A 25,318-nucleotide genomic window follows, 5' to 3' on the forward strand; every position below is an offset into this window, starting at 1 on the left:
AGCCTTTATTCTAGTGAATAAATCAAAGTTCAGACAGCTAGATCAAAAGCTAAGCCAAAGGGCCGCACAGTATTGGACCTAATATATGCATTTAAAACGTGTATCAGATGCAGGTTCCAGGTTTCTGCTGTGACAAGCACTGGCTTCAGCGTGGCTTTGTTGATGTTGGCAGGCCGTGCCATATGGCACAGGGCTGAGCCTAATGTGGTAGGTGAACTCAAGCAGCTTTGCAGACAAACCCACAAACAGGCCTGCCACACATAAAACCTGCCCCATTGTTTCATTTTGTTGCTCTCCATATGCTAACAGAAGTTCAGAAATGAAGAAGGAATTAAAATACTGACAGGACAGAGATTGTTAAAAAAAAAAAGTCTGATTTTCTCATCACTTTTATTCCCCAAAGGTCTGGAATGGTAGGACTCTGTCTCCCTCATGAGAGGTGGTACAGCTGGCAGTACTCACAGCTGAGAGGACCTGGGGGACACCCCAATGACACCAGCGCCAGTGCTGCCACCTCAGTTTCTGCTTGCACCACCCTCCGTGCACCCATGGACACACCTCTGGTTAGCAGGGGTGACACGGTGTGATAAGGAAGGGGTGGAAGGCCAGCTCTGATCACCACTGTTCTACTCAGCAGCCCGTTTGCAAAGTGCTACCAGCTGCCTGCCCAGGCTGCAGCTTCCCTGCACACAGCGTGGGATGCCCAGCAGCCCAGCACCACAGGGATCTTCAGCCTGGCCAGATGGACCTCAGCTAACACAGGATGGAGAAGCACCAGGGAGCACAGGCCAGAGAGACCTCAGCTGCTAAGCTTATGTTCACCCCAGAGCCAGAGGGTTTAAATAGTTCCTGTATCAGCAGAATGGAAACAGCACTCAATACAAGCACTCCAAGGAGAAAAGGAACACAGGTACTGCAGGCATGGTTTTGTTCACAAAACCAGTTGCTGTTGAGAAAGCCTTAAGGTCACTCTGGAGCTGGTTCTTGAGAATTTATGGATTTTTTAATGATGACACAGAGTAGTTTGGTGAAAATAAACACACTGATTTATTGATCAAGGGAAGAGTTAAACATGCACAGAAAATACGAAGTAGCATAGAAGAAGGAACCAAAATTCTGACAGTTTGATTGATCCTGACTGGAAATACTGTGTTCTTATACTACAAGGACAGTGTGCAGAGGAAACTCACTTTCTTCTGCTGGACTTCCATGATTGTCTGGAGAAGCAGAGAACAACCAGCCTTCCACACAAAAATTTATTCCATCCATAAAACCTGCTCTCTGCAATTCTCAGCATCTCTCCTTTTTTAACATAGCACCACACAGTATTTTGGGACATTATGAATGGCTTATGTACAAAATTAGAGAACTTCAAGTAACTTTGAATATCATTTTATCAGAAAAGAGCTGGCTCCAGATAGTGAACTTCTTGGCCCCATTTTAGACCACATTACAATCTTGTATTCAGATAAAGGAAAGAACATACCAAAGTTCTGGACATTAACTTTTTTTTATTAACAGGTACTCCCTTTATTTTAAGACAACTGCAAGGAGCCAAGTAAACAGTAAAAATTACTGCATACACTAAAATTAAGTAAGGCTTTTTTCCCATTACCATTTTTTCCCAGCTTACTCTAAGACGTCTCCATAAATTTCTTGTTTTGCCCATGGGTGAACACAATATTTAAGTACTAAGAACTTTTGCCATTACAAGTATCTTATTCTAGAATGGATCAAGAACTGTCATTAATAGACAGTTCACTTTTAAACTAGAACTATGAAACTGCTAAGTATCAAAGAGCTTGTACCTCAAAAATATTACGAGAAGCAATGGTCCTTTACTGTAATAAACAGTCACCCATTCTTGTTTGTTTTGATTCTAGAATAAGGATTCACACCAGACATTTGCTAATTAGAAGCAAATCAACATAATCCTCACAACTATCATCAGAGTTACACTGGTTTTAGAGGTTTTTGTCCCCAAACACAAATAATGTATTTTATTGGTCCCAAAGTCATATATGACAATTTAAAAAAACGTGATTGATGGATATGACACCTTTGGTTGTTTGCTCTGGAGGTGGGCTGGTATCACTTTCAGCAGTCTTCATAAAGGATTTCATCTATTGGAACATCGTTTTCTGTCACAGGCACTGATTCACAAATCTGTTCTCTAAAAGCCAAAGCAATCGTGTAAGGCTTTCCACGGGGATGTTTCATACATCTTTCAAGATAGGTATCATAATATCCTTTCCCTCTTCCCAATCTGTTGCCTTTTTTGTCAAACCCAAGGCCTGGCATGAAGATAAGGTCAAGACCTCCTGCAGAAAAATGAAATAAGCATTAGTGGATGCCCTGTGGATTTCCTGATGGCTTGAATACAACCACATAACTTCAGACATTTGCAAGAACACAAGCTTTCTGTTTTGTAAAATGCTTCCCTTTCTTTGATCAGATGAAAAATACTTTGAATACTAAACCTGTAAATTTACATTTTCATCTTATCAACTGGATACTAGTTCAGCTGAAAAATAATTAGATCTTGAAAAGCTGGATGGGAAAAAATCCCCTATATTTTAACAATTTTTTTATCATTTTAACCCCACATTTCCAAATACAAATGATTATTACTCTAAATCCAGACAAGACTGAACTCAGGGAAATTAAATACAGGAGGGATCAGAAAATCAAATGAACTTCAACATCAGACACAAAAATAGAAAAGGAAAAAAAGAATGAAAAGAAGACGTGTAAGAGAGAGGGAAGACATTTTGACACCACTGTAAGATGACATGAACTTTCCAACCCCCAAAAGCCTTGAATACAACATACTCTGAAAGAGGTAATTTGCCCTCCCATATCAAAATGAAGATTTGAAGGCTCGTCCCTTCGTGATGTCAGGTTCCTTTTGTCCCAAAGGATTTTCTTTCTCAGCCTCCAGCAATTTTCACTGTTCTGGCAGCACACACAGGCATTCTGTTTCCTTGCCCTAAATATCCCTCCTTCCATGATTCCTGTGAGATGGCACTTGATTGGAACTCAAAATCAGTTAGAAAACTGAGAGAAGATGCATCAGCTGCTGATCACCTGGACTGGCTGGTGAAACTCCAACAGAAGAGCCCACCAGCCAGCTCCAGATAAAAAGGCTTTGCTCATGTCTGTGAGGGGATGTGGGTCGGCCCCATGCCAGGGAGCCAGCTCCAATTTACACTTGGCTGCACCCTTGTTTCAGGAGCTGATTCACATCACTGAAACCATCTGCCATGAGGAGTGACCACAGGCACGGAGGCTGCTGCACATCCCCCTCACTTCTGCAAGGCTGGTGCCTTCAGTGTGAGAAGTCTTGCATGGACATCCTCTAAACAAATGAGCTGGACTGGCCTGGTGCTGACTCCTGAACCCAGGAACATCCCACTTACTCCTTTCACAATGCAAAGAAAGTATTTTATTTCTTGCTGCTGTAGCAGACAGACACTTAAGGAGAGAAGAGCAAGGAGTGGAAAGGCAGCACAGACTAAAAGACAGCTGACACGAGTCTGGAAAGAAAGCAAATACAAAGTCTCAGTCCGCTGCTTCTGCCTTCTTACAGGCACAGTGCTTAGACTTGAGCAGCTTTTCTGTGACCAGACTCTGCTCCTTCACCAGAGCTTGGACCTAGTCAGGTATTTTTCTGCTTTTTCCATATCCACACTTACTCCTTCCTGCCGTTTTGTGCTGAGCTGCTTTTACTACATCTGAGGGATGATGCCCACCATTGAAGGGGACGTGTGGAGCATGTACTGGAAAAGCCAGAGCAAAGCAGAGTTTGTCAGTTTAGAGGGAATCCCATCTGAGATCACACATCAACTCCAAACTCTGCCTGGAAGAGTGTATTAACAGTTCACATAAGAACAACTCATTTGCTCACTCTTCCCAGGCTCCTGGAGATTTCCTTCCACTCTTCATTGTTCAGAGAAGAGTCACTGACATGAACACTCATCCATCATGATCTGATGTCTTAATTAGAACACTGATATAAAATATGCAAGGCAACAAGTGCAAAATGCTTAGAGAACATCAATCTTGCAAATCCAGCATCGCACAGTCAAGAAGCACAGCTTTTCTAAGGAGGTCAGGGGAGTAAGGGGAGAGAATTAGTCAAAGGACAAACCACAGGATAATACTGGTTGGACTAAAAAGGATTGGGGTGTTTTACCACACTGCAGTCAACTTTTGACTCACAGGACAGTGAAATGAGTGAAATAGCGAATGGCAAACAAAGAAAAAGAGGCCAAAAGGCAGAAGTATGATCTCCCTGGAAAGAGATGCCATTTTTACGGTACCACCGTGTACATCATATTGGACACACCTTGTCACATCCCCTCAGTTTGCTCTTGTCAATTGTCAGTCCTATGGACAAGACCTAGAAACCAGCCCCTCTGTTAGCAAGGTCAGGAACAGATTCTGCAGGTCAAATCCTCTCCAAGTTGCTCCTATTTATCCTCTCCACATCCTGCATCACATCAGCCTTGTGCAGGTATTCAGGTGGCCCAGAAACCAGTAAGTACCAATCAGTCACAATGCACAGAACCAAACACACTCTGCCTCACAGTCTGATTCAGCCGCTTTCACTCCAGGTGCCTCTCAAGACAAAAAGCAGGAAACATTTGCAGTCTGCTGCTGGCAGGAAGAATGCACACAGGGGGCAAATCTGCAGAGCAAAGAGGTGCCATTTCTCCTTACATTTGTGTTAGAGACACGAAGAAGACAAGTCAGGGGAAACACTAGGGAAAGAGGAAAATGGCAAAAACAGTGAAGGGAAGAAATATATTTTCTGTGGAGTTTAACTGATAGTATCAGGCACCTCAAATGAATTTAGATGTATTAAAGCACTGTTTTCCTCTGGGTTCTCTGGAGAAACAGAGACTTTTAACAAGTTAGCTCCTCTATAATCATGGGAGTTTTACGCTGAAGAACTCAAACAAGCTTATGCAAATCTCAATATGAAAAAATTATGCTGTAAATACTGTAATAGTTACCCTTATATTTTTCTTCTGTGGAGCACAGCAATACCAACAGTCTTGTTCTGACTCACAACATGTTCTCTGATATCCATGCAACTCACACTGCACAAGATTTAAGTAAATGTCTTTCAAGACTCTTGGTAGAAAAAATGACACAACTAACCCTGCAAGAAGCCCAAGGGCAGCTCAAGCAGCATTAGTCCCAAATCCTATATCAGGATCTAGAATGGATGGCAGAGAGCTGCATGGAGCAAATGTTTCCCTGACATGTAACTTGGGGAGAAACAAAACCTCTTGTGGTGTCTGTGGCAGTGTGGGGGAAGAGGTGTCACAGGAAGAGAGGTGACACACAGATGAAACCAAGATTACAGACACTTGAGATTGCTATCAGCACAGAGGGTACATCAACAGGATGGCAGCTGAGATAAGAACATGCCCCCTGTGGCATGGGGTCCTCATGCTACCCAGCTCTCCCAGTCCTGAAGGACTACTGTCTGCTACCCAGGACTGTGGCTTGCTCTGTCCTCATTTCCTACTGCCCTTGCTCTTACAGCCCACTGTGTGAAATGGCATCCTTGTCCCTGAGAAGACAGAACAGGTACTTGAAAACCAAATACAACATCAGGTGTTTTAGTGCCTCATAAAACATGTTAAGGGATGTCTCATGTTCTACATCTGCCCGTCTTGTAATGTCCACTGTTTCCAATGTGTCTGTAGATATCAACTGGTGGTTCTTGGATCCTTGAGGGTCCCGTGACCACATGCCAGGAGCCCCAGTGAGCACATCCACAGTCAAGAGAGTTCTGTTACAGGTGAGCCATGCTTCTTCTAGAAAACTTGAATGTGGTCTGCAAATTGCTGAAGGCTGAACACACTGTCTCAAGGAACAATATTTTACTCCAGCTTCTATGCAGAGAATATCCATAGTTCTTGCACACTTCAAGCTACTGGGTATACCAGCAACGTTACTAATTATGATGACAGTCACCTAATACTCAATGGATCTATGGCATAAGCTCTTGTGGCTGCACCTCCTTCAACTGTGTAGCACCATGCGTGAAATAATGTACCCTGACTTATCTATCAGTGTGGGCATACAGCCATGCTGACACGGCCACACAGGCTTCATTTATACTGCTAAATGCAGCACAGCCAGAAAACAAATTGATTTACAGGATCACAGGTGGTCAATACCTTAATTGTCAGCACAGTGTCTGGCACTGCCCGACCAGGTGACACCCATGACTGCTCCAGGGGACAAGATTGCCATGTGCAGTAAAGACAGAAGGGTACAGGTCTGGCTCCTCCAGACAAAAGAAGAGAGGCCAGGTTCTGTGTAGTGTGGGCAGGGCTTACCTGTGTACTTAGCCCTCTGTTGTTTGGCAGAGCAGATGTAGTCACAGCTTCTGAACCTGTCCTGTGGGTGTACAGGCACATTCTGTTTGCACTGACTCCCTTACAATAATGTAGACATATCTCATGTCACAGAGAAGTGAAATGACTGGCCCAAGGACTCAAGAAATGTGGGGCAAAACTACATTCAAGAGGCAGATGTGCAAGCTGCACATGCCCTGATTTAGGCAGCAGACCAAAGCATTAGCATCCCCTCTCAGTGTTTTAAATAAGAATACACGGTTTTGTTTCCTCTAGGCAGCCGCAGTGAACCTCAGTTTGGCAGTGCATTTCTCATTACCTTTCATGATGGTATCAGGTTTGATTTGTTCCCCAGGGAAGGATTTTCTCCTTGCACCTCATTACCTCTCTTCTCCTTAATCTGATGTTCCTGTTTGAAATGCCAGCCAGCATTTTCAGAAGTGTTTTTGACAATGGTTAATTATAGAAGGGTCCATCAAACTGCACAGATACAGGTCATGTAAAGACTGCTGGGGACTTGTTCTGCCCTCAGAAGGAGCAGCCAGCATGGCCTCTCTCCTCCCAGGTTCGAAGGGGCTCTGCCAGCCCGTTGTCACCTGCTGTGTGGGGTCACTCATCTCCCCCTGCACAGCTTGACAGTCCTAATGGAAGCTGAAAGTGAAATACTCTGTCATCCCAACTTCTCATCCCTTGCTGCCTCTTGCTTTGTGGGCACAGCACAGCGCCTGGGACCCGTCACAGTGGGAGCTAGGACTCTTTTGATCCTCTCCTCAAAAGCACTGACAGAGGATGGGGCAGAGGCCGAGCTGCAGCAACTCCTGAACTCCTGTTGCCTGTGAAGAATGGCAACGTGCTCACACGAACCATGCTCACAGCACAGACACCGTCTGAGCCTACAAGAGGTCAGCAGTGATCAGCTCGGTGTCACTGCTGCTGCTCCTCACAGCAGCAGCTGTGCAGTTTGAGCTTCCCCTGAAGCACAGAGGTTTGTGCATTGTTTACTCCATCACCACAAGGATGGCTGGATCCTCACAATCTGCTACCTCAGGCAAGGATGAGTTTTCCAGTGGCTGGTTTTGTTCCACGCGTACCTCGCTCGTGCTTTGCTCGGATGTAAATTATTATATAAGGTGCAGGAGCAGAAGAACCAGGCCAAGAACAGCTTTCTGTTTAAAGGGAAGGAGAGTTCATGTTGCTAGGCACACCATAAACAATGTCAGATCTGTGCAAAACCTCTGCTGAGCTCACAAGTAATTAAAAGCTGTTGATTACAAGGAATGAAAATTTACTTTGGTCCTTTTCTGACTTAGCAAAGACCACAGTGGATTAAAAGGCAAACCCTGTTTCAGGAAAGCCTTACTTTTCAGAATGAAGAGTGCAGTAACCATCTGCTGCCTCTGCTGTATCTGCTACCTCAGCAGAGAGGAAAAAAATAACTCAATCACTTGATCCTAATATCTAAGTATCAGTCTTGGTGACACACAGGGTATGAGCCAATGAAATGGAAAAACTCAGAAATTTTTAAATGACAGAGTCATCACTGCAACTTTAATTACTGTCAGCATTAGCATAGTTAGGCCTTTTGGGTAGGTGTTTGCTTCCAACACATACTCTATAGGGCAAAGATCATAATTTTTGTTCTGTATTTACACAGCACTTAACACTGTGGTCTGACTTAATCACCAGATCTTGGGGAAAACAACTCCACAAAAGAATTTCACTTAATGCTGCAGCAAAACAAATCCCTTCCCCTTTATGGTTTCTCCTAGAACACCCTGGGTGCCCCAGCACCACTCCTGAGGTTACCAACGCTTACGGTTTCCTTCCAGATAAAAACGTTTCTGCCCTTTGGAAAAAACCTGCCCTGGGTTTCGATCACAGCATCTCTGCTCTTACACGTCTCTTGGTATAAGATCAGAAAGGGAAATTCCACATCTGCTCACTACAGAGCTGATCCAGACCCTGATGAGGTGCATGGTTCTCAAAGGGCTGGGATTGCTTCCAGAGGAAACAAGATCTTTTCCCCTCAAAACCCTGGAGAAGACAGACACTGTTATATGCCCAAGGAGACAAAAACATCATCCTTTGCTGCAACTCATAAACATTTGAGAAAAAGGCATTCATCCAAACCCAATGAGGTGCACATCCAGTAACAATGAGCATTGCAGACATAAACAGCAACATAGCTTGCCTTGACCCCAGCCAGTCTGGTAAAATGCAAATACAATCCTCTAAAAAGAAAGGAAACTTTTAACAGATAATTCTTATTTGCTCACATGATACATTGTCAGAATCTCAGTGTGACTTCTCATCTCCGTGGAAACCCACGTTACAACATGAAGGACCCCATCCTCAGTTGCTCTAAACTGACATTGCCCCAATGACTCCTCTCTGCATCCACCTTGGGAACTACAGGAAAAATATCCCGTATTACTGACATGAGTTTGGGAAGAATGAATTCTTTTCTCTTGTAGATATGTGATGTTGGTTGATCATAAAAAGCTCTCCTTGAGTGCTCAGTCTGTAGCCTCCTTAAGATCCCAGATACCTAACTGGACTAAAAGTTGTGCTTCATATTAGAGTAAAAAACCAGCTAATTTTAAACTGCAGTCAGTAGCTGCTCCTCCAGGTGTCTCCCCTGTGAGAACACCTTTCATTGTGCACCACATCACTTCAGCAGGACATACTGTTTTCTACCTATTCACAGACACCTGTTGTCACAGAATCACAGAATACTCTGAGCTGGAAGGGACTCACAAGGATTATTGAGCCCAACTCTTAAATGAGCAGCCAACACAGGGATTGAATGCACAACCTTGGCATCACAGCCACCATGCTCTGACCAGCTGAGCTCATCTCAGGATGTTTCACATGAAGCCAGAAAGATACTCACTTTAACCCAGCACAGGAATCAAAACTCAGAGTATCACATCCAAACCTCACAGGCTCCATCCATGGTCTCCTGCTATGGGACACACCATTAAGTCCTCAAAGCCTCAACTCCTCCAGAGAGAAATGCTCTTAACACCAGGGGTGATTGCTTTATTCTCATTTTTGTGTATGGGAATTGCAGGCACTAGGAAGGTTTTGTCTCCTTTTGTCCTCCAAAGAATATTTTGCACACCCACAACCCACCTTTTACAGCCATACAGATGCCAAGCAGACTATCTCCTCTGCAAATGTGGCACTCCAGCTGCTGGCATGACAGAAACAGCTTTTGTTATTACTTCAATAAAATATTTTGCAGAAAATAGAACCATCAGCAGAATCTACAAACAAGCACTGAGCAACTCAGCGTTTATCCATTTACTCATCCATGTCAGTGCTTTGTGTCAGCATGAAACATTGGTCTTCACAGTTCACACTTGCCCTGCTGAACTACAGCATAATAAAATATTTATCCGCCTCCCTGAGAAGCTACATGATAGCCATCAGTCATAAAGGTTTAAAACAACTGAGTGGCAGCCACTTGCCCGTTATTAAACCTCAAAAACACATAATAAAGCTGCTTGATCAGCTCCTCTGCTACTGAGCTGTGCTCAAGTAAATACCTCTGATTTTGAATTAGTTTAAACCAAAATCTTGCAGGTTTAGTGCCAATGCATCTGAAAAGCTAAATGCACTGCACAACGTCAGCTGGAATTTGTCAGCCCTGCTCAAACAAACCTATCCTGCTCCACAGATAAATATCCTTTCATGTTCCACCAGAGAAGCTACTGTACAAGACTAAGACTTGTATTTCTGGCTGGTTTCACAATATGTGAGACTATAACCATCACACTCATTTCCCCTGAGGTTTAACTTACAGTAAGATGGGGACTAGAGTCTCATTTTCAGAGTTCCACCCAAAAGAAAATTCAAAATGTATTTTTCTATTTCACTATTATTCATCGAGCCTGTGTAAGCCCTGTAAATAAAACATGATCGCTCAATGCCACCCACAAAATGTCTGGTTTTGCAAATTCAGAGGAAAGAAAAAATAGCTTAGGACTTCTCAGTTATCAGTCTGTGAAAAATGACTTAATCTGTTTCAGATATTCATATATGTGAGCACTGATTGGGAAAACTTGGGCAATCAAAAATGTTTGGTTCCAAGACTTGCACCTGGAGTCTCCTGTGATTTTAAACCACTAAAATACTCTGAAACCAGATGTACCAAGGAGCAATTCCAAAGAGAGGAGGAATGGCATTAGAGCCACTTTACAGCACATCAACATATCTTGTTAAATCAGCAAACGCTGACTGCAAATCTGCTTCTTTAGAGAAACTCACAAGGCATTGATGCTTGAACTGTTTATGTGGGGATACTGCTGCAGCCTAAAATACAAGGATCTTTGTGTACCTTCATGTGTTTTTATGGGAATTTCTTTATGGTCTTGTCAGCTACACTTCCATGGCAATTGCCTGAGCATTCATTTAAATACTCCCACTGATACACGTGCATGTCTTCACTCTTGGTCCTCTTTTGCATACTTCTGTCTGGGTATTTTTAAGTCAAAGTAAGACAGAGTGAATCATCTGGGGTTTTTTCAATACTTTATGCATCACTACCAATATTTCCAATACCCTTTGACTCACTCAGCAGATAGCCTATCATAAAATACACAGAATCGCTCGTGAAATATAAACAGGTAAGTAAAATAACCTCCAAGTCAGTGCATAAACCTGGCTCCTGTAAGGAGTGACACTACTTGATGGGAATATCAGGCTGCTTACAGGCAGGGTTTATTGTACATGCAGAGTCAGCTGGCTGGGAGGTGATGGCACCTTCACAGTTGCTGTCAAATGTGTTAACACCACAACAGCTGTGAAATCCTGCTTCTTCCATCACAAGATTTTCTTTTATCTTTTTAAGCCTGCAGTTTAAAAAATCTGGTTCTCTCTGGAATCCTATCTCTCCCTCACTTCAATCCCTTATTTTTATGGGAAATTAGGCTGGAGCATTTGTTCTCCTGTGTGTGTGAGTGCAATGCCTGGATGAGATTTTAATTATAGGAAAAACAGCCGAAATGACACCAATGCTCCATGGCAAATGTATGGAATGCTGACACCTGCCGGCAAAAGGCTTCATGTCACTCCTGGACAGGAATCTGCCCTGATCCACATCCCAAAAACTCGTTCCCATCTCACATGCACAACAGCCAGCCCAAGCAGGGACTGAGTTCAGCGTGACATCAAACATGAAGATTCAGAGCTATCCTTACACCGTGAAACAGAAGCATGAGTGTCCTGCTCCCTGAAAGCCAGCAGCTCTGGGCCAGTACAAGGAGTTTCCCACCATCCAGGGGAAAAACCGTGTATTTTGAATCTCAGCAAAACCAGCAGGGATTAACCGTGCCAGAAAAACAAACCTTTTGTAGTTGGAAAAGTGCTGACCTGATTTAATAGCCCACTAAGCTGGCGGAACACCAATCCCAGGGAAAAGAAAGGAAAAAAAAAGTAACCAATTTCTGCCAGATTCATGAGCTGAATCTGCTTAGCAGCAAGTACCAGAGATGGTACCTGGGATGAGGGGAGCACAGAGCTGGGCACAAGGAAAAGGCAGCAGGACTGTCCCCTCTGGCACTAGGCAGCTTCAAGGAGGGCTCAGCTGTCTCACCAAACCACATCTTCAACCCACATTCCCCACACAGGTGGGCAACAAGGAAAAGCTTCCTCTCCTGTTCCCCAGACTGTGTGCAGAAAGGTATGGACATGGGCTTGGTGCTGGGTCTTCCTTTCCAAAACATGAAAATAAAGGGAGACAAAGATGTCTGTTTGGATTAATTACTGCAGCCAGAGATACTTGCACACTGGCATTTCCCCTGCATGAGATGTACAGACTCCTGCCACACTCCAGAAATGAATTTCACCTCTTATCTGCCTTTCAAAGACTCCTGTCTCTAGGAAACTGTATGGAAAAAAAAATGACAATGCTACTGCTCACACTCACTGGAGCAAAATTAGCCCTCTTTGAAACAAAACCCTCGAGAGTCACTTGCAGTGACTTCAAGGCCCTTGCCCATGTTGCTTTCACTTCTCTTCAAACTTTAATTGACTACAGGAGAAGTAATCTTCTCAGTTGTTTTGATGAGTTTTCTGTAAGGAGGCAAACGTGGATGCGACACTTAAGATGATTACAGGGAAAAACACTCCTTTAAAGCCTTAATGAACTTTATGAAAGCAAAACCTGTAGTGTTCCAGAGCTCTCAGCCTTTCAGGTTCACTGCAGGACACCCTGGCATGGGTGGTATTAAAATTAAACCACACAGTGCTTGTGGTTTAGTCTGCACAAGGGAAATTCAGGACATAAGGACACCAAAGGGCATTACAAAGCAACAACATATAAACATATGAACTTTGCATTTCAGAGCACTTTCTCAAAAGCCTCAAAAAAAAAAAAAGTCACTGTAATTGTGTCATACTTGTTTATGAACACAAACACTGGAAGAAACTCAGCTAAAAGTTTGCCTTCACTAAGGAAATTAAGTGTTGATTATTGAGCTGTTTCAGAAAGTTCTGGAAGCTGGTACAGACCTCAAGGGAAGGGCTGAGACCAGCTCCAGGGCAGAGTAACCCCAGTGCTGGGATGGAGTCACACATCTTTCAGCTGAAGTCTGGGATGCAGAAAAACCCTGAGGGAAACTTGCTGTCACCTGAAATGTTTTCTCTCCAAGAAAGCATTTTCCCAGCTCTACCTGCTAAGGAACAAGCTAGATGGAATATAAAATTATTTTACAGATCTTTACTAGTGGAACAAACCCTTTTGTAATGATGTGTCATTGTGGAGCACTGATGTGGAAACCAGTAAGAGATCTGTCCAGTGAGCTGATTTGAAGAGCAGTGTTATGGTATATACAGAAAGAATTAACATCTCCAGTGCCACTACATGTATTTCACAGTATTTCTTTCCCTGGGCATAAAATTTTCTTCCACGCATCTTTTTTCCAGAATAACATCAGAGAGATTGCAAAGGCTGAAAGAGCAAAGGCTGGAACTCCTACAGAAAAGCTTCTCTACAAGAAAAATAAAACAGTCAAAGTTTGATAGAAAAGAATACAATAGATATAGTACAGGTGTAACTGAACAATGAATAATAATAAAAAAAGTAACTCAAACATCCTTATTTACCTCTCATCATAGAAAAATGAAATATCCCTTGAACTGAAAGCAGCAAATTTAAAATGAGTACAAGGAGCATAATATTTCACATGTCACAGGAGTATAATATAATATTAACATAATAAGGAACATAATATTTCACATTACAACTAACTAACCAGTACTACTCACAGCTGTCGGAAGGCAGCAGAGCCAAGGGCTTAATACAAATAAAATTAGATGCTTAGAGGAACGTTCTAAATGCCTGCTGGAAAGAGAAACCAGAACCTGTTTGTAAGGCAATAATCTGGGGACTGCAGCTGCAGAGGTAGGAAGATCCTTCAGTTATTGGTACCCAGCTCCAAGTTGTGAGAGATTTCCTGGCTCTTGTAAAACAGGTGATGCTGTATTGCACCTCCAGATCCAGCACTGCAGGGGAAGGATCCTCTCTCCACAGCAAGATTCATGATCAGAATGTTAATGCCTCATTTGCACTGAATTTTGTTCTTTTTTTGCATATCAAAAATACTATGGATCATTGTCTCCAAACAGAAGTTCATTCCAAACTTTAAATCATTTCATTAAAAAATAAATTACATTAGCAGCTAAGCCTTGATTTTCAATTTTGTATTGTGCCATGCTCTAGGTTTTTTTTTTATGACCACTGTAAAAAGATTTTAAATTATAATCTATCCCTTGACATATTTTGTAGTGCAAGTTTTAATCAAGTCTCCGAGAGGAAAAGAAATCTAACAGTACCTTCAATCACTTTACAATCTTGTTTGGGGTATTTATTTTTAGGTGTGATTTTTGCTAAGCAAAAACATTTAACATCTCTGCTTTTCACATATTTCATTTATTCCAGATACATTCCCATCTGCATGTAGCTCATTTAAATATTCCCAGTTACCTCTGAGCATTATTTACTACATATCTTTTTTCAGAATGATTAGCATCATTTTGTATGATCCCATTATGCTTTCATGGACAGCTGTACAACATCTAATGCAGCTGAAGAAGGATATTAGACCTTCCTTATGCTTCAAGCCACAGCATTTTCTACTCACAAGTGTTTTTTATTTCTAAACTCTAATGTGCCTCATCTTTCAAAATCCTCTCACTTCTGGTGCATTATTTTTGGGGGTGGGAGAGGAACCCATTACCCTTTTTTAAAATCCCATTTTATTTTGCAGTTCTAAGTCAAACCTATTCCTCTTAAGACTGTGCTGCCATCAATTCAGTTACACTTCTGAAGAACTGTGCTAAAATTTGGAATAACTAAGAATACTGATGGTATCACAAGGCCATCAGTCCTGGCAGCAAACGCAGAATCTTTGAATGCATGAATAAATAGTAGGAATTTAAAGACAGGTGGAAAGAGTTTCTGCAGACAAAAGTGCTTCTGCAGGGCAAATCCCAATGGCAAAGTTTCAAACAGGGTTAATGGTCACTCAGGAATAATTTCAAACTACTCGAGGTTTGGAACTGTAGCCTAGAGGTAGCCAACAGTTTCCTTGCAAGACAATCATGTTCCCTGGCATAAACAGCCCCTATAAACCAAATACCACCCCACAGATAAGCTGTCCCTGCCTGTTTCTGCTACCAGCAGGTTGTTGTAATTTATGCTACAGAAAGTCTCACAGTGTTCTGGAAGTTAAAAGGGCAGAAAGATAAAATTACCTTAACCTTAAAAGCCAACATTCAAAAGGTTATGTGAAAACAAAGCTGCAAGAAGCTGCTGCTAGACATATGTATTTCCTTATTTTATTTCAAATTTGGATCTTTTCTTTTTATTCCTAGTATTTTTTTTACCATTATTGAAAGCAGGGATTATCTAGTTAATATTTCACTAATTATCTTTAAGTTACAACACAAATGCTGTGATCAGCAGGCCACGGAAGTTTTCAGTGCTGAAAGTGCCAGAAGTCTCCAAGCTAAATTACAAAATACAACCCAAATTCTTAATACCTTCATTTCTTAAAGCAAAAATGCATTATGCTGTAGCTGAGTAGTTGCAGATTATTCAGCACTCCCCATTACATAAAAGATGCTATATTGTCAAATGCTGACATGTTTTCAGCTTGGGTACTTATGCCAAACTGAGGTGGGGGCAGGGGGTAATGTTTGTTTTATTCCTGCAAAATGGTTCATTGGTTTCCAAGAACAAAGCTAGCAAAAAGAAATCAAAAAATTTTTAAAAAAGGAGAGAAGTTCTGTCACTCCATGCCTTGTGACAAGAACTTGAAATCTTGCTTGTAGTACCCTCACTGGTGATGATTTGGCTTTAGCCCTGTTCAAAGCCATTGGAGCCAGGCTTATGCAATGCTGCAAATGTTTGAACAGCTGCCGTTGGCACAGGCTTAGGGGAGATGTGTCTGGGTGAGTTCTGGGGCTCTCTGAGGATGCCCCCTCCCTGTACCAGCACTGGAGTCACATCTGCATGGGTGGCCCCACAACTCTCTAGGAACCTGTGCCACAGGGGACTTTCTCTCCATCCTGGCTCCTCATTCCCTCCTCCCCACACATGGCACTGATCTGGCCACATGGATCCACTCATCTGGGTTCAAAAAATCCCAACAAAAACAGGAGAGGGGAAAGGAGGGAAATAATCTTCACCCAGAGCAGCAGGTTGATCCAGCTCACCAGAGGGAGGCAGGAATAGGCTGAAAACACAAGGAGGGAAAGCTCCTTGGGCCAGTATTGGTGCACAGCTCGAGCACATGAGGCTGCAGGCTCAGCTCCTCCTGCCAGACCCATCTCAGCTGGGAGGACTCTCAAGCACTTTCATTTCACTGGCTGCTCCTATTCCTGCTGACTGGGGCAAGACTGGGAACTGAAACATGGAAGGAAATGATGACTGAGGTTTCACTGAGACTTTTTTGGCATGACACCATTTTCACAACCCTTCACCATCAGCTTCCTACCAACCCTTCAGCTGCATCAGTCCAAACCTGTGTGGTGGTTCTGTCTGAGAAGAGACTTCCACCAGTGCTGGGTTGCTCCTAACCAAGCCTGGTTTCCCAGTTTAGGTCCCAGTGTGGCTACAGGGACATCTGTGCTGGCACAGGAGAGGAGGGGTGGGGACCAAGAGGAGGAGAAATGGCAGCAGCTTATTTAATCAGGCACTGCCCAAAAGAAACAATCACAAAACTATGTCTTTTGTACTATTTAGTAAAAAAAGTACTATTAAACAGTGAAGTTTTTCTAAACCAAGGAAAAAGCGAAAGAAGCCAGCACAGTGGGGAAGGAAATGAGTAAACTGGGACGGAGAATCTTGTCTGGAAGCTGACAAGTGAAAGAAGACAAAACACATGATCTCCTCCCTTTTGGCAGGAACAAACTATTTGTGCTGGCCCAGCTGCTCCTGAAATGACAACCTGGGACTGAGAGCAGGAGGATGTGAGGAATATAGTGAGAAAGGCCAGAGAAGGACTCTTGAGGAGAGAGTTTCAGAGGGGCCAGGCAAAGAGCAGAAAGATGGAAAGGGACAGAATGGTGGTAGAGAAATTAAAGCTTGGGAAAGGAGGTCCAGTCAAAGGCTGAGACAAATGTGGAAAACTATTGTTTTGGAGGGAACAGAGAAGAAAACTAATGTTGGAAAAACAAGCAAAAGAGTCTGTATTCACTGGGGGCAGCTCCTGTGTACAACTCAGGCTGCAATAGGATCCTGAGCCTCTGCTGCTTCTCCATCAGCAAATACCACTGAATATCTTTAAGTCACTGAATGGTGTAGTGATGAAGAGCTCATACAGAAATGCAGATCTCCATCTCCATCCCGAGGTTTGAATAACGCACAGTAAAGAGGCCTGCAGCTCTAACCTGAGCAGGGAGTAAACAAACAACTGAGCAGATACTTGTTAGTAGCACTTGTTAACAGCAAGCAGTGTTCATTTCTGCCTCTTTGAAAGAGCCCAGAACATTTCATCTGGGTTCATCTTTCAGTGAGTTCACACCTGAGGGACAAGGACCATGTAATAATGTACTATGACACCAGGGCAGAATTGACAGAGATTAAGAGGCTGAATTAAGTCTGTACACATAATCCCATTTCTTGTATTTCTTATAAAAGCATGTCCCAATCCATTAGAGTAAGCAGATTCAGAGCTGTAATTTCTAATAACACTTCATTTTTTGGCCAAGAAAACTATTTAGCCAAACCCCCTCTCTCCATCATGCAGGTGAATGTTAGAAACACTGTTTATAATTTATTGCACACCTTCAGCTACCAGTCAGTAGTTCAGTTATAAACAGTTAAGCGTATTTGCTCAGGGCCAAGCCTTCCAGCTGAGATCCCTGGCCACATGCCGCCCTTCAAAGACGTCTCCAAGAGTTTTACCATATGGAAACACTCAACCTAATATTTTTTTAAATTTTTTTTTCTTTCTTTCTTTTTTTTTTTTTTTTTGTGTCCCAGTAAGAATAATCTCTTTTTCAGAGGAATAACTTCACTTTTCCCTCATAATTCTCAGAGGAGGTCTAAGTAATAATGAATAACATTACAAATGAGGAAAACCCATGTCCAGCTTGGTGAATCATAACACCTCCCTAAACCACACTGAAAATGAAGCTGCTGGCGAAGTGTTCTTTAAACTTCTGTAGGAGTAGTGATAAAAAGCAAACAGGGCGTACAGTTTTATCTGATTTGTTCCTTCCAAAGTTGTGCAAGGTTTCTACACTTCTGTAAACAAATACTGCAACCTGCCTGGACTTTCATCAGCAGTACCACCTTGGGCAAACCCCAATACCAGTGCACATTTATAGCTCTGATGGGCAAGGATAAAAATGGGCATTGGTACCTATTAGGAAAATGTACCAATGGCTTGCCCAGAAGTTGTACAAGTCTTTTCAATAGATACAGCTGGAGATGAACCAAGTCATGCACCTACACACACCCCTACTCCAAAGTATCTGAACTTCTTCTACCTTTGTTCTTCCTGTTGTTGTGTCCATTTAACCTAAAGAAGGCAACTTTTCACATGCCAGTGAGTCACCCACACATGATAGAGAAGATGAAGACTTTCTCCTACCACAAAAGCAGTGATCTTTGTTTATGCCAACACAGTGTGATGTGAGTACTGCCAAGATGAAAACAGGTAAACCTTGGTCCAAGAGAAAAAAGGATCATCTCCAAAAGGAGTGACTCGTGTCTATTCAACACTGCCCAGGAGTGCTACCAGAGACTGGGAAACTATGCAAAAATTACACCCAGTCTTATATTTGAGCTATTCTTAACAGTAACCATGCCAGAAGTTCTAAGGACAGTGTGAATTTAAGCTTTTTGCCATGCAAAATGAATACACTCAGAAATGAGGTGGCTTATTTATGCACCCACAGGCTATTTCATGGAAATTACATAGTAACTTATGCCAGCCATGAGAACATTACTAATGTAACACCGTGTTATCTCCTTATAACAATGTAAATGCCTCAGATCACCAAAGTATTTGATAACATCTCTGAGATAAATGTGCCATCCATGCGTCATTTCAATAAAGGAGGATGGAGGCAGCAGCAAGGCAATTTGCATTCTTGCAAATGTACCAAAGTTCAAAAAATATAATAGGTGACAAAAAATACAGCACAAGGAATAGAAAGACATATTGAGATGAAGTGTGTATTTCTGTGGGGATAGACTGGGGATGTGTGTCTGATACTGCAACAGTGGAAAAACACTAAACTTATTCTCTAATTTACAAAAACTGTTCTAGGATAAAGGACCAAGGTCTGACTTCTCGTCCAAATGGTGTTATTCCAAAATTACTGTACGAACAGTACAAACAGACTAATATTGAGTTGCAGGCAGAATGAGTCTGACATAGACATACATCAGCTTTTACAAGTAGTCTCTTGGCACCTCTCTGTAGAGCACAGGAGCTCTTCTGCAATTGCTCTCTGTCCATAGCCTGGTGCAGAGAAGGAAGCAGCAATCTAGAACTAGCCAGGTACCAAAGTGTGTTCCTGCCCTCCCCATCTTCACTGTCTGGCACCCAGGTACATCTCAGTGCACTCCATATCTGGAAGTCCTTGCTCCCATCATAGCTCAAACTCTGTGTTTATTCTGTGATGTCTGTAACAGACATGTTAAATTCAATTAACAGCAGCTCATCAGTAGTACAAAAGCTTGTCCAGAGTCCCTGAACTAAGCTCAGTCAACAGAACTCTGGATTTTGTTTTAGGTTACCTTCAAAAGTCCCTAAATCAAACCAATATACACAATTTTTTGACAAACGTTAGAAAAATGATGAACAGTGCTAAATATTAAATATAAAGAAGATGATTGCATGAAGCAGTGGAATTCCTTGGTAGCTAAAATGTAGATACAGAAAGGATTCTGAATTAGGGAAGAGTTAATGACTGAAAATAAAAGAGGAAAAAACATGGTTAAGCATTCTGGGAAAGTACATTGGCATCCCAAAGCAAATACAAGCCCAAATTCAATCAAACAGAGTCATAGAAATGTTATGTTCCTTTATCAAGCACTAAAAAGCTGGCAAGTGTGTGAGAAGTGGAAGCTGTCTGCATAGAGAATTTCAACTTGGAGAAAACCTTCCCAGGCTGAGGTTTCAAACACAAGCTCAATATGAGTTTTCCATTAATGAGATTAAACACTCTGCAGATGTTTTGGGAAGATAAAGTGTTTACAAAAAGAATGCAAATAATGAATGCAAAGGCACAAAAAGTAAATTGTTTACAAGTAGGAGCTAGGGAATTTTAGGTTAAGAGAGAGGTTATTTGGGGGTCAAAACACAAATACACAAGTTTGATCTTAATGAACTTGTACCTTCCCAACCCTATGAAGAATCCATAATGTCTGAGACAGCATTATAAGATCAAAATAAAAATATGAGAGAATAATGCTGGAAAGGACTGTAGTATTCATGCAGGCCTACTAGAAAGTCCTTTTATTTTCAGTCTAAGGCTTCAGTCCAGAGAGCTGTTCTACAAGGGCAGGCTCCATATCAGCACTGTGATTCATCCATGCAATATAATTCACAGGATCAAAGATTTCAGAAAATTTTCAGTCTACAGGCATCACCTGAAAAGCTCCCAACCTGTCAGGCAGCACAAACCAAAGTTCTCAAGAGTACTAAATCTGATCAGATCCTAAATCTGGATCCCTGTGAGTTTCAGTGGTAGCCCCAACTACCCCCTCTCTCCTTTACGAGCCTCTACATTACACTGGCTGAGACTGTGCTGAGGATGTTCATGGATCAGATCAAGAAGATGATTTATCTGGAGGGCTGAGTTTTCTTTCAGCTGGATCAGTGTAGTCTTGTTCCTGCCCTGCTGGCTTGTCACAGGAGTGGCACAGGGTAGAGAAAAACAAGCAAGAGAAAGGAGCATCCCTCTACAAGGTATAAATCCAACCTGTAATATTTCGTTTCATTCTTGCTATCAGAGTATTTCCTACTGGCCTCCAGGCTACTCCTGCTCAACAATCCCAGGATGCAGCAAGAAAATACTCACCACCAGCAAGAGCTTCCTCTCTTGCAGTGTCATCATCACTGGGCTGAAGAATATTCCAGGATGTCAAAGCAAGTGAAGAAATGTCTTCAGCTGATGATAACTTCAGCATGTCCATGTGATTGCTCTGAGGTTTGTAACGGGGTATGAAACACTCCTTGCCTTGCTTAAAAATGTCTTTAATGATTTCTTCTGTCTGGACTTCATCTGGCATGCTCAGGAAGATTGCAATTCTTTTGGATTCTTGGTACTTGGGATGAGCAATCACCTACATGGGGAATGGACACAACCAGTTTAGGAAAGTTTTTGGAAAGATCAACTTATTTAACCTAACACAAAACTGGAGCACAATATTCACTGAAAAGGGTAGGGACACAAACTTTGATGCATCATAAACAGAATAAACTGACTTTGTTGCCTAATTCAACATTTCTACCATTAGCAAAATCAAAGTAGGCAACTTTTTGCATCTAGTGAACTAAACACTGCAACACAGGTTTGGGCCAGCAAAAAAAACCCCAATTTTGCAGACAATCTCCTAATCCCCTACAGCTCTGTGCCATACAACACAGACATCCTCAAATGCCCAACATCACTGCAGAAAGATACAGCAGGCCAGAACTGCCAGCTTATGCAAGCCATGAGGGTTTAGCATTCCTCTTCTTCCATCCTTTTCACAGGCTGCACTTCTCACTGCAGCCCAGGCAGAACGGGAAGCGCCTCAATAATAACTCAAAGGAAAATCAGCACCAGAAAGATGACTGCAGAGCACAAAGTCTTCCAAGACCAGGCCCCTCTTTCTTTTGTTAACCTGAATGCCTTCCCTCCAGCAAGAGGGAATACATGACTTCAAACGTCAACTGCTTCCAACAGGTGATCTTATTACTGCACATTTTTCAGAGCCTGAAGGAAAGATGGCCTTGCCATTTTTTGCTTTTCATGAGACTCTGTGCTGGGCTTATAAAAGGCTGGATATAGAAGGGAAAATAAAAAATGCTTATATGGTGAAAAAGTGTTAGCAGACTCATACCTCACCTGTCTCTGCCCATTCCAGGTTGAATTCCACGTTAACATTTGAAAGGAGGCTTTTAAAAGCTTGTCTTCTCATTCTCTAGCACCTTATATATTTTGTGACTTACATCTGGACAAAGGAAATATAAATGTGTCCCCACTCATTTAAATGAAATTTACGCTTATTCTACACACTTACAAAAATCTGTCAAAGATACCAGACAATTGAGAAACTCTCTAGTATGTACAGAACAGAGATCACCAAATCTCCTGCTCAGTGTTTGTATAACTGCAGGGTAACTCACTCTTCTGAGCTTTAGCCTTTGCCCTGGCCTTGTTTGGAGATACAAATGCCCATATCTGAGTCAAGATATGGTTCCCACTAAATTTATTATTTTCTTTCCATCACAGCAGTTAAAAAACCCAGGTGAAATATTCAGAAGACGGATAAAATTTTGTAAGGGAAAGAACTAACTAATCCAGACTAACTAATGGTGTATGTGTTGCTTGGCCACAGAAACATCTTAACAATCAAACCCATATTTTATTTCCTTTTCTATCTGCCTAACCCTACACTTGGATTTTTCTACAGGATTAAGCTCTTAAAAGAACAGAATTTCCATGGTAGCTTTTGCTGCAAAAAGCAGACCATTTAGTCAAACTGAGGACTCCAGAAAACAGCTGTGGCTCATGTTGACGGCCTTCAGAGCCAAAACTTCTCACGGGTTTGGTGAAGAGAGAAACTGAGACACTGAGACACTTTCAGACAAGGGCTGTATGCTGTGGGCACCACACAGGCCCCATCTGCTCTGAGATATCCAGTAACACGTTAATTAGGCTGTATAGGAACAAAAATGAGGTTGAACATGTAAACCCACATCTGAGCAGGAAGACACAATTTCAGATATTCTCAGAATTGTGTAGATGCTCCTGCTATGACTCGGAGCAGTTTCTGAGAAGACTGAAAGAATTTCCACACTTAACAAATATTATCTGCTCTTTGTTCACCAGCTGATGGCAATTCTTGCAGAATTAGAGCATGCAAATAGCATGACTTCAATCACGAACATAAGCATTAAAAAAAAATCATCCAGAAGCTAATTAAATACTGGTGGCTTGGTCAGCCTATGAAGCTATTTCATTTTGCATTTAAAGATTATTTTGAAATGAGATTTTGCTATTAAAATATTACTCAGGTGTTACAAAATAACCTGCTCACTTTTATTAGCTGCAAGAACTGATGTATGTTACAAAGCTACATTTTTGGCCTTATATCTCAAAATATATTCTCACCCTTTTCCAAAATTTCTCCATGACTGCTGTATTACCCACTCCCCACGAGGAAACTGACTCTACTTTCTGCCACTTGCACAGAGCCACTCTGTCTCAAGCGAGCTCAGGATTTTCAGTTTTTGTCAGATTATTAAAACAGCAAGATAACATCAATTTATATCATATTTCCTGATGCCTTCTTTTAAGCAAAACAAAGGCTGTATCTGTTGGTGTGCTCACTAGAAAAAAATGAGTGCTCTGTGGCTGCATTTATCAGCAGCAGCTAGACAAAGGTTGAGGGCTCCTAAAATTTCATTACTACATGGGCTAGGTGCTTAAAAGTTGGCTGAGGATTCTGAATTTTTGAAGAAGATGCATGCCAATATCTGCCAAAAATTGAGAGATTTAAGTCTAGGATGTATAATTACCAAAATGCATTATCATGAAAGTAGGACACTACACATGGATGTTTTTAAAAAGCATTCCCAATGAAAAAAAGGTCATGTAAGTTCCAGTTAAAACTTCCTGCAACCTGAAGTTTCTGTGCTGCCACATCCCACTCATGAAGTGGCTACACATTAGTAGTAAATGAAGTCTATAAAATGATTTGAAATCCTCTGGCAGGAAAATAACCATATAAATGTAGATCATCTAGAAGTACCCGCTGGTGCTGCAAAAAAAATGAGGACTGTGCTCTATTACATGCAGTGACTGCAAAATAAAATTTTATTATGTTTATTAAAATGATAAAATACATCTATATAAAAACTGTGTAATCCGAACACAAACAGGACATTTCAAAAGTACATACCCATATCACTCTGTGCTAGGATACCAGTTAGACAAACCCTGCTTGATATCTTTCCGAGTGTAAAAATTATATTACAAATAAAATTGTGTGGAAGAAACACTGCGGGAAGATACAGAAGGGAGATGACAGCGCGTAAAACAAGAGGCCAAATCAGGCAGTGGCTGGGTTTTGTATGTATGGCCAGAGCCAGGCTGGTGTGAAATGTCTGAGATGAACACCCGCCACCACCCCTGAGGAGCCCTGCTTGGGGTGTGTGGCAGTGTGCCCGCACTGTCCCCAAAATCCACGGGGAAAGGGTGACCACTGTTCCAGGGCTGCAGTGTGCCCACCGCCCCACGGGGGAAGGGTGATCACTGTTCCAGAGCTGCAGTGTGCCCACCGCCCCACGGGTGAAGGGTGATCACCATTCCAGGGCTGCCGTGTCCCCGGCACCCCACGGGGGAAGGATGATCACCATTCCTGATCTGCAGTGTGCCCAGTGCCCCACGGGTGAAGGATGATCACCATTCCTGATCTGCAGTGTGCCCACCGCCCCACGGGTGAAGGGTGATCACCATTCCGGGGCTGCAGTGTGCCCACCGCCCCACGGGTGAAGGGTGATCACCATTCCGGGGCTGCAGTGTGCCCACCGCCCCACGGGGGAAGGGTGATCACCATTCCGGGGCTCCAGTGTGCCCACCGGCCCACGGGAGCAGTGTCCCCGGCACCCCGGCGGTGAAAGGAGATCACCCCGCCGCTCCAGGGGTGATGTGTGCCCACCGCTCCAGGGTGAAGCGTGCCCGGCACCCCCTCTTTAGCCGGTGCCGCCTGCAGTTCCCATCACAGCGGCGCCACCAGCCCCGGTGCCCGGCACTGCCGAGGAAGGGACGAGGGCAGGCTCCGAGGCGGAGCTCACCCCCGCTCGGCGGAAGGGCCCCTGAGTCACGCTTTCGCTCTCACCGGCGGAGCCTGGAAAGTCCCGGCCCTGCTTCCCGGCCTGCCGTGCCCGTGCCCGGCTCTGGGCCGTGCCCGGCTGTCCGCACCCACCTTGCGCCCGAGCAGGCGGGACTGGCGCTGCTTCTCGGCCGCGCCGAGCGCCCGCAAGCGCTGCCGCAGCTCCCCCCGCAGCTGCCGCTTGGCCGCCCTCAGCGCCGCCGCCATCGCGCCGTCCCCGGCCCGCTCCATGCGCCCGGTGCGCCGGGCGGGCCCGCGGCGGGGCCGGGCAGGGCCGCGGGGGCGGCCGGGCCCGCCCGGTCAGCGCTCCGAGCCCGGCTGGCACCGACCCCACCGTGCTGGAGGGGCCCTGCCAACACCAGCCCTTTTT

At 43.2% G+C, this 25,318-nt stretch overlaps 1 protein-coding gene across 1 annotated transcript; it reads right to left on the reverse strand.

Annotated features, from left to right (window-relative positions):
* Positions 1-1,023: 1,023 nt before the first annotated feature.
* Positions 1,024-25,318, reverse strand: MTHFS (methenyltetrahydrofolate synthetase). The gene is made up of 3 exons (XM_063412731.1): positions 25,042-25,318; positions 20,925-21,189; positions 1,024-2,321 (listed from the first exon to the last, which is right to left on the reverse strand). Exons 1-3 carry the CDS (start codon positions 25,177-25,179, stop codon positions 2,098-2,100), a joined length of 627 nt encoding a protein of 208 aa, XP_063268801.1. The 5' UTR covers positions 25,180-25,318; the 3' UTR covers positions 1,024-2,097.

This window comes from Prinia subflava, chromosome 15 (assembly GCF_021018805.1).
Source record: "Prinia subflava isolate CZ2003 ecotype Zambia chromosome 15, Cam_Psub_1.2, whole genome shotgun sequence".
Taxonomy (NCBI): Eukaryota; Metazoa; Chordata; class Aves; order Passeriformes; family Cisticolidae; genus Prinia; species Prinia subflava.